This window comes from Camelus dromedarius, chromosome X (genome assembly GCF_036321535.1).
Source record: "Camelus dromedarius isolate mCamDro1 chromosome X, mCamDro1.pat, whole genome shotgun sequence".
Classification (NCBI taxonomy): Eukaryota; Metazoa; Chordata; class Mammalia; order Artiodactyla; family Camelidae; genus Camelus; species Camelus dromedarius.
The window spans coordinates 84,832,463-84,846,815 of NC_087472.1; the positions used below are offsets into that span (position 1 = coordinate 84,832,463).

Here is a 14,353-nt window from a genome sequence, read left to right on the forward strand (position 1 = left end):
ATTTAAACGTGGCTTTCTGTCACTAAAATCAATATCCCTTTTCATATATTAAATCATATATACTAGAATTTATTTCTGGATTTGTTATCATTTCATGGTCCTATTTGTCTCTCTGTAAGTCAACGTCATATTGAATCAATTAGTGACTTAATAGTTGTATTAGTTACGCATAGCTACACAATACTATTACCATAAATTTAGAGACCTAAAACATCACACAATTATTATCTCAGAGTTTATGTAGGGTCAGGAGTCTGGGTACCGCTCAACTATGTCTTCTGTTTCAGGGTCTTCCAAAGCTTCAATTAAGGTGTTAGGTGGCTACGGTCTCATCTGAAGCTTAAATGGGGACAGATCTGCTTCCAAGATCACTTGATTGTTGATATCATTTTGTTGATATCATTTTGCAGGCTGCCAAACTGAAGGCCTCAGTTGCTTTCGGTCAGCAGGAGACTGCCCTCAGTTCCTTGCCATGTGGTCCTCTCCACAGGGTAGATCACAGCATAGAAGCTTGCTTCTTCAAAGCCAGCCAGGGACAGAGTCTCTCAGGAAGATAGACACCACAATCTTATCTAATATGATCATGTACATACATTCAAACACCTTTGCTGTATTCTATTGGTCAGAAACACAGGTCCTGCCCACACCCAAGTGAAGGACGTTATACAAGAATATCATAAGTGGGATCATGGTGGCCATTTTATATAAAATAGCATATTCTGATAACACTGGTAAGGCACACACTTCCTTTTCCCCTCATATTTCTCTTGATTTCAGAGGCATTCACTCTTCTACCTAAATATTATTTTATCAAATGCCACCCCCCCTAAAAAATCCTTTTGGGACTCTACTTGGAATTGCTTTGAACATATTTTTTTTAAACTGATGTTTTTATAATATTAAATCTCCCCAATCAAGAACACAATGTCCTTTAATCTGTTCGGATCTTATGACCCTCAGTAAGATTTTAGTTTTCTTCATACAAGAGCTTTGTCTTTCTTGTTAACTTTATTATGAAATAGTTATGATTTCTGTTGCTACCGAGACTGAAATTTTCCCTCCTCTCCTTTTCTAAGGCTTATGATAAAATGAAATGCAATTAATTTTTAAATTTTTATTTTGCTCCTAGTCACTTCACCAAATTCTCATAGTAGTTTTTTATCTTTAAACTAGACTCTATTAGGTTTCTTAGAATACAACAATTGAATCTGTGAAGAGGTAATTTTATCTCTTCTTTTTCCAACACTGAATTATTTTTTGTCTTACTACATTTGTAGATAAACCAAAATCACAAATAATAATGGTAACCAAGAATCTCCGTCTAGTTCCCAACTGATTCAAATGTTTCTAGTATTACACTACTTGAACAAATATTTACTGTTGGTTTTAACAACTGTTGAATGGAAATCATCTCAACTAATAAAAAAAAATAATAGTGGATACTCCACCCTCAAGGAAGTAGAGCATAACTCCCCACTCCTTAAGTGTGAGCTAGGCATTGTGGTTTTCTTCCAAAGGGTACAGTGTGGCAAGGGGGAAAAAGAGTAACTTTACAGTGAGAAATCTGACAAACTATCTCAGCCAGGTAACCAAGGTCAATATCAACAGTGATAAGTCATGCTGATAGCATGTACTGTTCAGATGATGGGAGGAAAATGTCACTTAACCCCTTTGATCTTCCTCCCCAAACACATAACCCTTGTCTAATCATGAGAAAAATATCATACAAATCACAGTTGAGGGACATTTGTACAAAGTACATGACTCTTCAAAACTGTCAAAGTCATCAAAACAAGGGAAGTCTGAGGAACGGTCATAGCCAAATGAAGTCTAAGGAGAAATGACTACCAAACATAATACGGTAGCCTGAATGGGATATTAGGTACAAACTCAGAAAATCTGAATGAAGTATGGACTTCAATTAATAGTGAATCAATCTTGGTTCATTAACTGCAACATATAAATGTACCATACTGCTGTAGGATGTGAATGATAGGACAAACTGTGTGGTATATGGGAACTCTATGTACTATCTCCATAATTTGTCTGTTCTAAAATTAAGTTTATTTTAAAAAAGAATAAGGAGTCATCAATTTCTCATTTGATTTTTTAGCTGAAATATAGCTGATGTACAATATTATATAAGTTACAGTTGTACAGCATAGTGAGTCACAATTTTTAAAGGTCATACTCCATTTATAGTTATTATAAAATATTGGCTATATTCTCTATGTTGTACAATATATCCTTGCAGCTTATTTATTTTATACATTTTATACAAGTTTATATTCATTTACTCTAAATAGGAATACCCTTATCCCAGTGACAGGGCTAAATTCAGCGACCTAAACTCATTATGTTTTTGGTTTCCACTCAAACCCTTCTGGAATCCCAGCTCTCTTTGGTAGCAAACTATAAAACCTGAAAAGTTAATCACCCTTAATTTCCAGGATAGGGAGTGTTCTGATCAATTTATTCATTTAACAAATATTAACACAATACCTCCCATATGCATATGCAAGAAATTAAGAAGCAACACTCTACACTATAAGAAATAATGCTGCCAAAATATATGTGTCACACTACAAAGCACTTGAATGTCATTTAACCTTCACTACTTGACTGAGGCAGATATCTTCTATTCTGAAGAGGAAACTGAGGCCCAGAGAGAGCATGTGACTTGCCTAAGGTCACAAAGCAAATGTCCAAGCCAAGACTACACACAGGACTAGTTTTAAATCCCCTGCAATAGAAGGCAATAGCTAAAAGAACACCAAGAGAGTGATACAGTTTAGAATATGAAGCAGAAATTGGAAGAAGAAAGAAATCTTGAAAAGCTCCATCAGAAATAGAAATTGAACACAAGTAGAGATGAGGATGTGGAAGGGATGTTTAGGAACATTTACCACCCAGCTGCATTATCAAGCTTTGGGTTCCTTTTCAACCTAAGGTCTTTGAGAAGTCCTAACACATTCCCTAGAAATCATAAACTCTCAAATACTGTCTGTGGAACGGTGAGAACAAGGAACTGACCCAGGAATTCTATACATCATTATGATTATGTTTGAAGAATGGGAATTGAGGTGCAGAGGCAATGTCAATTCACTAAGAAACAAGCATTGGTAGTCTGAGGCAAAAATAAAAGTCCCTACATTGGTTGGGGGAAGAAGATTGATTACTCAATAGGCATGGTAACTAGTAACCACCGCCACCCACTTCTTAACCTATTTAATCAGTGGCAATTCACCTCTAATCATCAACAACTCAACTAGTTTCAGGAAACATACTTCTGGCTAATTACAATGACAGCCTCACACAATTCAAGGTCAACCAATCAGCAGCAGATGCACTGCGGTGACTGCTTCTCAGAGGCAAACAAGTCTCACCCAAATAGCCATGGTTCTAGGGCCAGGGTCAGCCACTCCTGCCTCTGTAACCAAAGCAACCATCAAACACCACCACACTTGCCCAAAAGATCAGAAATTCACTCATAAACCGTGCTTGGCTAGTACAGTTCTCCCTGTGGTAAGTAAAGAATTCCAGATTTTTGTTTTACATATTGGATGACGGTCTAATCTTTTGACAGAGGGCAAACCAAGCCTCTTCCCCACTTTTCAGTACAACCATAAACAAATACATTCCCCCTAAAGAATGGAAACGACTGTAAACTCTAAGAATTCAATTGCAGACACTTGGCAGAGACTAGTTCATTGGGTGATAAAAATACTGGATTGCCTATATATTGCTTGTAGAACCTTCTCCTTAAACTAGCTTTATGGTACTACAGATCACTACAGGAAAGCATATGGTAAGTATTTATAACAAACTGCATCGCAGGCCAGAGTCACATCCAAGGAATGAGAATCATCTTGGGAATGGTTTAAAAAAATACATACCCAGGCCCCTCTCCAGATCAATTAAAATTGAAACTTCATGAGCTAGGACCAAACATTTGTGTTTTTAAAAGCCCCTTAGTGATTCTAACGAGCACTCCTCTAGTTAATGACTAGCAAGTTCTCCTAGGAATGACAAGGCCGTTTTGGTTCACTAAGAGACCCTGGAGACCTAGCCTCAGACTTTTCAGCAAAGCAGACGCAATCAATAGGCCAATGCTAGATTACTCAATGGCTAGATATTCCCTAGCTATCTCCAGATCCAAGAGACACAAGATGGACCGGGCCTGCTCCTGCTGTCGTATACTGAGTTCTCTGAATCAGTGGTTCGCAATCCTACCTGCACAGCTGAATCACCTGGGAGATTATTCTAAAACTATGAATGCTGGCACCCTCCTCCAGGCCAACTGAATCAGAATCTCTCTCAGAGTGCCTTAGCACTCCTTAGGCAATCCTGATGGGCAAACAGGGTGGAGAATCATGGATCTAGATTTTTCACCTAGTACCTGCAACTGACCCACTCCATCCTCTAGTACAAGGCAACTGCAAGCTCTCCTAAAATAAATGATGATGAAAAAGCCTATCATACCTTAAAAAGAAAGCACAAAGAAAATCTTCCACAGTAGAATTGTGATCCTTAATTCTCACCGAATTATTTCACAGGCTTACATGTTCACGTGATCGAGAAACCAAAGGGAAAACAAGACAAAGAAAAACCCTCTGTCTCCCCTCGCCCCTGTGTCTTTTTCTTGATGAATATGGGGGCTCTATATAAAAGGGGACAAAAGTGTTCAGCCAAGAATGAAAAGCATTCTGTCAAGGCAAGTGGGATAACAGCCAAAAAAAGACATTTAAAAGCAGCAATCCACTGATCTGCTTGTCATGAGGAGATAACCCAAATTGGAAGCTGCTAAAATGGGTCCAAAGGAGAAAAAGACATAAGAACATATTTTTAAAGTGCACTTCAAATTGCTTTAGCAGTGCATTAGTCACCTATGTCAAAGGTTTTACATGTTTAAACAAAGAAACACTGTCACCTTCTGAGGTGCTTGCTTAAAACTACGTAACGCTGAACAGTCAATGAATCATAAGTAATGTAGCTCACAGTAGGGTCAAATCAAGAACTCTAGCTATAATTAAAATTGAGAAAAGTATTTCATTCTATCTGGGTAAAAATTCAGCTAGTTTCTAAGCAACTATTGAGTGGAAAAGACTTAATGTTCCCCAAATGCTATAAAAGGTAGTGCACATATCCTAATTGCATATTGCACAGAAGAAGTAAAGTTGATTAAATAAGGAAAAACTCTTCAGGTTATAATGCACAAGTCCTGTAATAAACATGAAGGGTTATCATCGTAGTAACAGAACACAGCAGAGCAATGACCCATTTAACATCAAGCGCCCTACACCCCACCATACTTTGATCTCTGCTGCTTCCACGTGAAATTAATCCAGCAAGGTCTGCACCAGATTAGAAGACACACGGGCCTTCACACCTGGTGGGAAGAAATTAGATGAGCAGAAAAAAACAGCAGCAACCTTCAGAGCTTCGTTCCCATTTGTCCAACTTCAGTCCCTGATGACCAGATGAACTTAAAAGAGGATGTGCTTCAGTAAGCCTGTTCCAACCAGGAACACTCCCCTCAACATTCAAAAGCTTTTTAAAAATTGAAAAGTAGATACCAATATCTATTAGAATAACCCAACTATTGCCATTTTAGATGCTCTATTGAATCACTCACAATCAACTACCTATTTAATTAGTACCATGCAATGTAGAGATACAGATATAAAGGACTTCCAGTTAAAGATGATGAATTGAACACATCCATTTACCTTGGCTATCTCCCAAAACTCCACTGAAATGACACTAAAAGGATTTTTTTTTAATCCACAATAACAAAGAGAATGGAAGAGGAGACAACCGCAATGACATTTTGGAAGCTGAGAAAAAGCCAAATCCTATGGCAGCTGTGAGAAAAGCCAAGAATAAAATATTTGCACACAAGCACCCCCCAGAAGGCAGTTCCATGCACTCCTGGGACTAGGGATGAAAGGGGGCTAAAATAAGGAGAATCTGGTAAAAAGCTTTATGAAAAGCAATTAGATCCCTTCCAACTTCTAGTCTCTGCCTTCTCCCCCATTCCAGCATGGGTTCATTTTCTAGGGAGGGTGAAGTGAACTGGGGGACAAAAGCACAGTGAACATTGGATTCTACACTTGAAACAGGAGCTTAAACAAGGGTTTATATATTACATGCAGAGATACCCATATCCCTAACCTTATTCATCCAGAGAGAAGATTGGGAGATTCTTCTATAGGAAATCTCATTAGACCAAAGGAAAAGACCTAAAGAGACGGACTTTGGTCTCAAAACTCAACTTACAATCAACAAACTCCTACTTCATGCTAAGAGCTTCCAATCAGCATTTTCAGTGCTCTACTCTTAAACATATACAGAACAGAGAGCAAATGGTTACCAGAAATTTGAGGTAAATCTGTAACATGCCAGAAAACAGAAAAGCTTGGAGGAAACTGTGCAGAAAGAAGCAAACGTTAAAAAAAAATCATTAATATTGTCAGAGGGGTTTTAAAATGATACCACATTTATGAAACAAGAGCAGGGTGCTAGAAAAAGAAACAGACTCCAACAGAGAGCTCCTAGAAATCAACGTATAGAACAGATTGAAAAACGTAGTAGCAGGCAAGGTAAAGTGAGAGATCTCCCAGAAAGTAGAACAAAAAGACAAAGAGAATTAGAAAATAGAAGGGGAATAATTAGATGATCTAAGAGGTCCAACAGCGAAAGAGAACAGAGAAAATGAAGGGAAATAAATTTAAAACAAAATAAACAAACAAACAAGAAAACAGTTCAAGAAAACTTCCCCAGACAGAAGGACCTGAGTTTGCAGATTGAAAGGGTGCAAAGGAAAGAGATAAAAACAGACATATAGCAATTGTGAAATTTCAGAGCACTAAGAACAAGAAAGAGATTCCAGAAGCTTTCAGAGAAGAGAAGCAGAATTTAAGAAGAATCAAAATAACATGTGATTTCTCAACAGCAACAAGAATAAGAAAACCTGGGAGAGAAGAAGAAGAGACAGAAAAATTCTTGATGCTACTAGTCTACCAACCATTTTAAGCTCAAATGTCTTCTGGTCCTAAATCTAAACCAAGGTAAGAGAAGAGAAATAGTACTATTAAAATGATTCACAGAGAACCTGAGGAAAAAATTCTGCCTAATCTTTCCTCCATCTTCCAGTTAAAAGCACACTAAGATCATCCTTTCTGTTAGTTACCTGACATAACTTCAGAGGTTATGACAAGTATGTGAGTACCTACTATGTGCCAGACAGTTTTAGGTGCTAGAGAAAGATAAATTTATCAACTGCATTTACTGAATTGGTAAATGACTCTTATAGACAGTATTTTCTTCATGATCTTGCATTTGGCAAAGAATTCTTAGCTATGACACCAAAAGCACAAGCAACAAAAGAAACAGCTAATTTGGATTTTATCAAAATAAAAAACCGTTGTATTTCAAAGGACACCATCAAGAAAGTGAAAAAACAACCCACCAAATAGGAGAAAATATTTGCAAATGCTATATCTGATAAGAGACTTGAATTAATATATAAAGGGCACATACTACTCAATAATAAAAAAAGAGTAACCCCAATTTTTAAAAGGGCAAAGGCTATGAATAGACATTTCTTCAAGGAAGATACACAAATGACCAAAAAACACATTAAAAAGATGCTCGACATCATTACTCATCAGGGAAATTCAAATCAAAACCATAAGGAGATACCTACTAGAATGGCTAGAATCAAAAAGTCAGGTAATAACAAATGCTAGGGAGGATGTGGAGAAATTAAAATCTTCATATGCTGCTGGAAGAAATGTAAAATGGTGCCATCTGTATGGCAGTTCTTCAAATGATTAATCACAGAGTTACCACGTGACCTAGCAATTCCAATCCTAGGTATCCTAGGTATCTACCCAAGAGAAATGGAAACTTATGTTCACACAAAAACTTGTACATAAATGTTTATAGCACTGCTATTCATAACAGTCAAAAGATAGGAACAACCCAAACGTCTATCAGTGGACAAATGAGTGAACAAAATGTGATATAATGCTCCATACGATGGAGCATTATTTGGCCAGAAAAAGGACTAAACATGGATGAATTTTGAAAACGTTTTGCTAAGTAAAAGCAGCCATTCATGAAAGACGACATACTATATGATTTCATTTAAATGAAATGTCCAGAAAAGGGAAATCTTCAGAGACAGAAAGTAATTAGTGATTGCTTAGGGTGGTGGGGGTTGTTGGAGGGGAAAGGGGAATGATAGCTAAAGGGTATGGGGTTTCTTCTTCAGGTAATGAAAATGTTCTAAAATTGACTGGGGTGATGGTTGCACATATCTGCAAATACACTAAAAACCACTGAATTGTACACTTTAAAAAGGGTGAATTATATGTTAGTGAATTATATCTCAATAAAGCTGTTTTTAAAAGAAAAAAAAGCATTTAAGGTACAATGGAAAACACAGCATGTGGACCATGGCTTATTAATGAAAATGTCTTACTTAAAATACCCTTGCATCTGAAGACATCTCATTCTTTGGTTGTGAAGTATGAAATGATTACTGAATGCTATTTGACTGAAATGACTGAAAAATGCTTCATTTTGTTTAGCACGCTATAATTTTATTTAAAACTAGACAAATCTTAAAAGTAGGAAAAACGTAAAATGCAGGCACCAAGGGAACTTCAGAGGACATAAAATTCAGTGGTTAAGATGTATTAGGGGGCATTAAGTAATTAGATGCATGGGGTGTTTGTGTTGGCGGGGGAGGTTAAAGAGCTCATATGAAAAGCCTTGATCCAGAAGACTCCCTTTTTTACCAGCCTGCAGTGATGCTGAAAGATTTTTCAGAAAACTAAATATAATTACCCATATATGATTTACTCCAGTAACAAATAGGAAGTCTAGTAAATACTAAAAGGCCAAACACAAAGAGATTTAAGGAAACAAATAAAAAACAAAACCAGTTCCCAGGAATGGCTACTGGGACGTTTCAGCAACCAGGATGCATTATTGTTTTCGCTAAGAAGAACATAATATATGATCTGTACAGAGCTCACAATTCCACTGCTGAGATTTTTCAACCTGCGTCGTTTTCAATCCAAATAAAGTCCATTTCTGGTTTGCCCTGTGTGATATACCAGTTAATTTATCTTATCTCATTGCAGAGTTCTTGGTATGCCTGGTCCCCAGAGTCCAGTTTCCCGACCTGAAGAATCACCAGAGCCCGTGACAAGGAATGTTCGCGGAGGCGGGGGAGGGGGCATTAGGGATTTTTTTTTCCATCCTTAATAAACCTCAGTTCCTGACTTGGTCATTACAAACAGCCTGGTTCACCATTAAGCCGAGTCTGGGTACCTCATAAAGCACTGTGCCTCAGTTTCAAGCCAAAATTAGGGCTAATGGGGAGGGGGGAACAACCAAAGACGGGATTGGTTTTTTTCTGCAGAGCCTCAGGTTTCAAAATGACTGCCTTAAAAGCTGAAAACCCAGATTATTTGGGGGGTGAGGGGGTGATGACACACATTCATTCTTCTGCGGGGTAGCTGTGGCTTGGTGTGGGAAAGGGGGACTTGGGAGAAGGAAGTCGTCTAGATGGAAAGAGAAATAACGGGGAATGGTCTTTAGGTACCACCCACTTCAAGTGAATCACTGCAGTGTCAGCCCTGCACTGATTCCACGAATTGCCAAACACGATGAGGTAAGGTACAAGCCTGGAGCGCCCCCCTCCTCCTCCCGCGCGCAGAAGGGCGCATCGCTCCGCGAGGTGCACCATGCAGCCCCTCGAGGCTTCAGCTTAGGGGCTGACGTCACCCTTCTGCATTGAGCTTCAAGGACCCGTAGCAGCACCAGTTAGATGGGGAGTAGAGTTGGGGCGCTATTGCCATCACCAAGTGGCGGGGGTCCTCCCGCAGGGCTCTGCGGACTGGGTTCACGAAATGAGAAAAAGACCAGATGAGTGTAAGGGTGGAGGGGAGTGGGAAAAGGGTCGTTAAGCACCATCTCCTGGGTCGCCAAGAAAGCTCGAAGATGCCCCTGGTTTATGTAAGACCCTTTCCCCTCCGTGCGTCTCCGCCCGCCCCCCCATCCGTGTGCTTCGGGGCCTTTGGTCGCCCTTGCCCAGCCAGGCAGTACAGGGCTCCTGGCGCCTGCCTCCCGCAGCCCCAAGGGGTCAGGAATAACTGGGAATCTGGAATCAAACCCTGCGCTCTCGCGCCTGCTCCCAGCCGGCCACAGGTTATCTCCAAGAGGCATGGAGAACAGGCTGGTAAGGGAAGATGGGGAGAGGTGTCCAGAGAGGAAAACAGACGAATAAATTCGCAACTTTCCCAAGAGGCTGACCCTAACTCGCGAGCTTAAAAAAATAAATCAATGTATTAAAAATATTTTAGAAATGTCGACAACCTGCAGTCACCGCCACCACGCAGCCCCCTGCACCCTGAGCCGCGCAGGGTCCAGAGTCCAAGCAGCCCCAAGCCTGCAACCCGCCATCGTGCAGCCCTGGCCCAGCACCCTGCGCCTGTCTTCTTCAGGAGGGGACCGAGATTTGATTTTTGGTTTGGGTTTTTTCCCTCCCCCTTCCCTTCCAGGAGCATCACTACATGGACTGACGGACGGCGCCCCGGCCACCGATCCGGCGTGGCCACTCACCCAGAAGACGAAGGAGTAGATGATGAGAAGGGTTTTGAGACAGGTTATCACAGGTTTGGTCTCCATTCTCCTCGATGCCATACTACAGAGCTCCGGCGGCGGCGGCGGGCGGCGGGCGAGCGCGCGGGAGGGGGGAAGAGGCGGGGCGGGGCGGGGCGGGGGCTCGTGCCGCGGGAGGCCCCGTGCGCGCGCAGGCGAGACGTTGCGCGTGCGTGAGCGCGCCCTCGCGGAGCGCCCGCTTTAGGAACCGGCCAGCAGCGACTGCGCATGCTGAGAAGGCCGCTCGCCCGGCGAGCCCGCGTAGGCTCAGCCCTCCAGACGAGGAGCGGGCCGGGCATCCGCGAGGGAGTGGGAGAACCTGGAGGCCGGGTCGAAGGTCAGGGCCTCTTCCAGGCCGCCACAGCACGTAAGTTTCTGCTTTGTACATAGTAGGCTTTACATTTGCAGGCTTGTCTGCACCTGGCTTACTGGTATCCCCGAAAAGCAATCAGATTTCTGCATTTGGACGCCCCACCAGGCCTTCTGAGATGGAAGTGGCCCAGTAGTCATGTCCTTGGAATAAGCGGGCCTTGTCTGTGCCAGTAACAGACTGTGACAGGTGGCCAGAGATACAGCTGGAAGGCTGGTCAGGAAACCGAGAGCTCAGACACCCCAAATCCTTGCCACCACGGGAGCTCCATGTTTTAGATTTCCTCACATTTTGAAATCATGCAGCTGAATGACAGGAAGTTTCTATATGAAGGTACCATTCTTTCTGTACATAAAATGTATAACAGATAACAGAAAAAAAAAGTTTTAAGTCCCTGCAGATCATTTTTCCCACCCTCACAAGTACAGACCACCTCACACTCAGGAAAGAGAACTGTATCAAGGTCAAAAAATAATGTTCAAAAACAATTCAGAAGTTCCTCAAAAAGCTAAACATAGAGTTACCATATGACCCAGTGATTCCACTCCTAGGTACAGACCCAAGAGAAGTAAAAACATTATGTTCACACAAAAGCCTGTCCATGAATGTTCATAGCAGCACCATTTACCATAGCCAAAAAGCAGAAACAACCCCAACGTCCATCAATTATAAATGGGTGAACATGATGTAATGCATTCATTCAATGGAAAATTCTTTGGCCACAAAAAGGAATGAAGTACTGATACACGCTATAACATGTATGAACCCTGAAAATATGCTATGTGAAAGAAGCCAGATACAAAAGACCACACAGTGAATGTTCTATCCAGAATAGACAGATCCCTAGAGACAGGTTAGTGGTTGCAGGGGGCAGCAGGAATGAGGAGTGACTGTTAATGAGTGGGGGGTTTCTTTTAGGAGTGACAAAAATGTTCTGGAATTAGATTGTGGTGATGGTTGCCCAATTTTGTGACTATACTAAAAACCACTGAGTTGGACGCTTTAAAAGGGTGAATTTTATGGCACGTGAATTATATTCCAATAAAAAAAAGTACACTCCACCCAGATTTCCTGTGGCTGGTTTGTAGAGGAACACACAGCACAGATTCTTTGGGAGATTTAGCCTGATTCTTGAGAGGCTCCGCAGTCAAAACAGCAACACTATCCCCGGCCAACTCAACTGTGGATGATATTAAGGATAGCTTTTGTGAAAGCGTGAAAAACAGAGTCAATAAAGCTTGAGGAAAGCCTGCCAAGGTCACTTGCAGGAGTAATTATTACCGCCAATGGGTTGTACATGGTCCCAGGTCAGTAAGGCCATTGTATAAACAGGACACAAATATGAGGAAGAGGAGGACTTGCTTAAGGTAATGATCAACCATAACAAAGAGGTATGTGGTCATAGAGGGGAGTGGAGAGAAATATGGGTGCAGGTGGAAAAAGATTAGGAACAGATTGGCAAGGTTTCCCTTAGAAAGGAAGGCCTTGTGCAATGATTCTGTACTCTGGTTGCTCATTTGCATCACCTGGAGCACTTAAAACCACACAAAGCTATGACTGCCTGTGCCCAATCTCAGGTAGCCTGAGTCAATTGGTTTGGGGTTGAGGGCTCAGCAGGTTTTAAAGTTCTTCAGGTGGTCCTAATAGGAATCAAGAGTTGAGGAACACTGTCCCGAGTGCAATGAGCTTAAACCCAACTTCAGAAAGGAGCTTTCTTCACTTTTATAGTCCCTGGGCAGCAGCGAGAAAAGGTTACTGAAAACTTCAAACCCAGTGGGTACTCTTAGCTGCAAAAAGTCTTGCCCATGCATAATTATTCTGTAAAGGGGTCAGAAATCTGTTTTTCAACCCAACGGGGACACCACTGAGCATCATAGATAATTCCATGAGTTAATATATGATATTCACAGATGGCACCCATCAGCTCAACTAACTCACCATTTCACAGTTTGTCCGGAGCCTTTAGGGGAAAATTTGGGCTGTTGTATCGAAAATAAGTTATTTAAATGTAAAAATAAATATGAATATTTGGTAATGTAATTAATGGGTAAATTAACATAGCCATAGCTAGATCCTTGCTAGGGTGACCAACCATGCCAGTTTTCCCAGGACTGAATGATTTCCTTTAACTCTGGATTTTTATTGCTAAAACTGAAACAAGTCAGCCACACTGTCAGTGAACTAGCAGCCCTGGCATCCTCTGGGAGAGCTTATTGAAAATGCAGAGCCTCGGGCCTCACCCCAAGCCTATGTTAACAAGATCCCCAGGGGGTTCAGATGCACAACAATGTCCGGCATTTTGTCATGGATTGAATTGTGTCCCCTCAAACGACATGTTAAAGCCCTAACCCCATTACCTCCGAATGTGACCTCATTTGGAAATAGTGTTGTTACAGATGTAATTATTTAAGAGGAGGTCATACTGGAGTAGGGTGAGCCCCTCATCCAGTATGACTGGTGTCCTTAAAAGAAGAAAAGACCCGGAGAGAGGGCTATGTGAAGACACAGAGACACACAGGGGAGAAGCTGTGTGACTGATGGAAATATTGTAACTGTAAGCCAAAGAGAGCCAGGGATTGACTGTCACCACTGGAAGCTAAGAAGAGGCAAAGAAGGATTGCGCCCAGTCTCAGAGGGAGCATGGCCCTGCTGACACTTTGATTTCAGACTTTTGGCCTCCAGAACTGTGAGAAAATACATTTTAAGAATTATTTTAAGCCACACATTTTGGGGTACTTTGTTACAGCTGCCATGGGAAACTAATAAATGTCTAAGATTCACTGATCTCCAGTCCCTCAACATATAACCACAGCTACCATATCACCCAGCAGTTCCACTGCTAGGTATATGCCCAAAAGAATTGAAAGCAGGTGTTCTAACAAAAACACATACATGAGTGTTCATAGCAGCACTAGTCACAGTAGCTGAAAGGTGGAAACAACCTAAACAAATGTCTGTCAACTAAGGAATGGATAAACAAGATGTGGTAAATCCACACAATGGAATATTGCTTGGTCATAAAAAGGAATGATATACTGACAATATGGATGAATCTTGGAAACTTTATACTGAGTGAAAGAAGTTGGACACAAATACCACATATTGTATGATTCCATTTGTATGAACTATCCAGAACAGGCAAATCCATAGAGACGGAAAGCAGATTAATGGTCTGGTTGCCTGGGGATGGAGGAGGAGGGGATCGAAAGTGACTGCTTAATAGGTACAGTGTTTCTTCTTGAGGTGATGAAAAAGTTCTGGAGCTAGATAGTGATGATAATTGTACAACATTGTGAATGTACTTAT

General features: G+C 41.1%; 1 protein-coding gene and 1 long non-coding RNA gene across 3 annotated transcripts in view; one reads left to right on the top strand and one right to left on the bottom strand.

Moving 5' to 3' along the window:
• TSPAN7 (tetraspanin 7) overlaps nt 1-10,784 on the bottom strand; it is a 115,104-nt gene extending 104,320 nt beyond the window's left edge. Inside the window, exon 1 of the mRNA XM_031445486.2 lies at nt 10,639-10,784. Coding sequence (XP_031301346.1) covers nt 10,639-10,719 — 81 coding nt within the window. The 5' untranslated portion in view covers nt 10,720-10,784. The remainder of the gene's footprint in view (nt 1-10,638) is intronic.
• A 146-nt stretch (nt 10,785-10,930) lies between these two features.
• Nucleotides 10,931-14,353, top strand: part of LOC135320279 (uncharacterized) — a 150,725-nt gene continuing 147,302 nt past the window's right edge. For both annotated transcript variants that reach the window (XR_010379532.1, XR_010379531.1), the window contains exon 1: nt 10,931-11,044. This is a non-coding gene — a long non-coding RNA (uncharacterized LOC135320279). The remainder of the gene's footprint in view (nt 11,045-14,353) is intronic.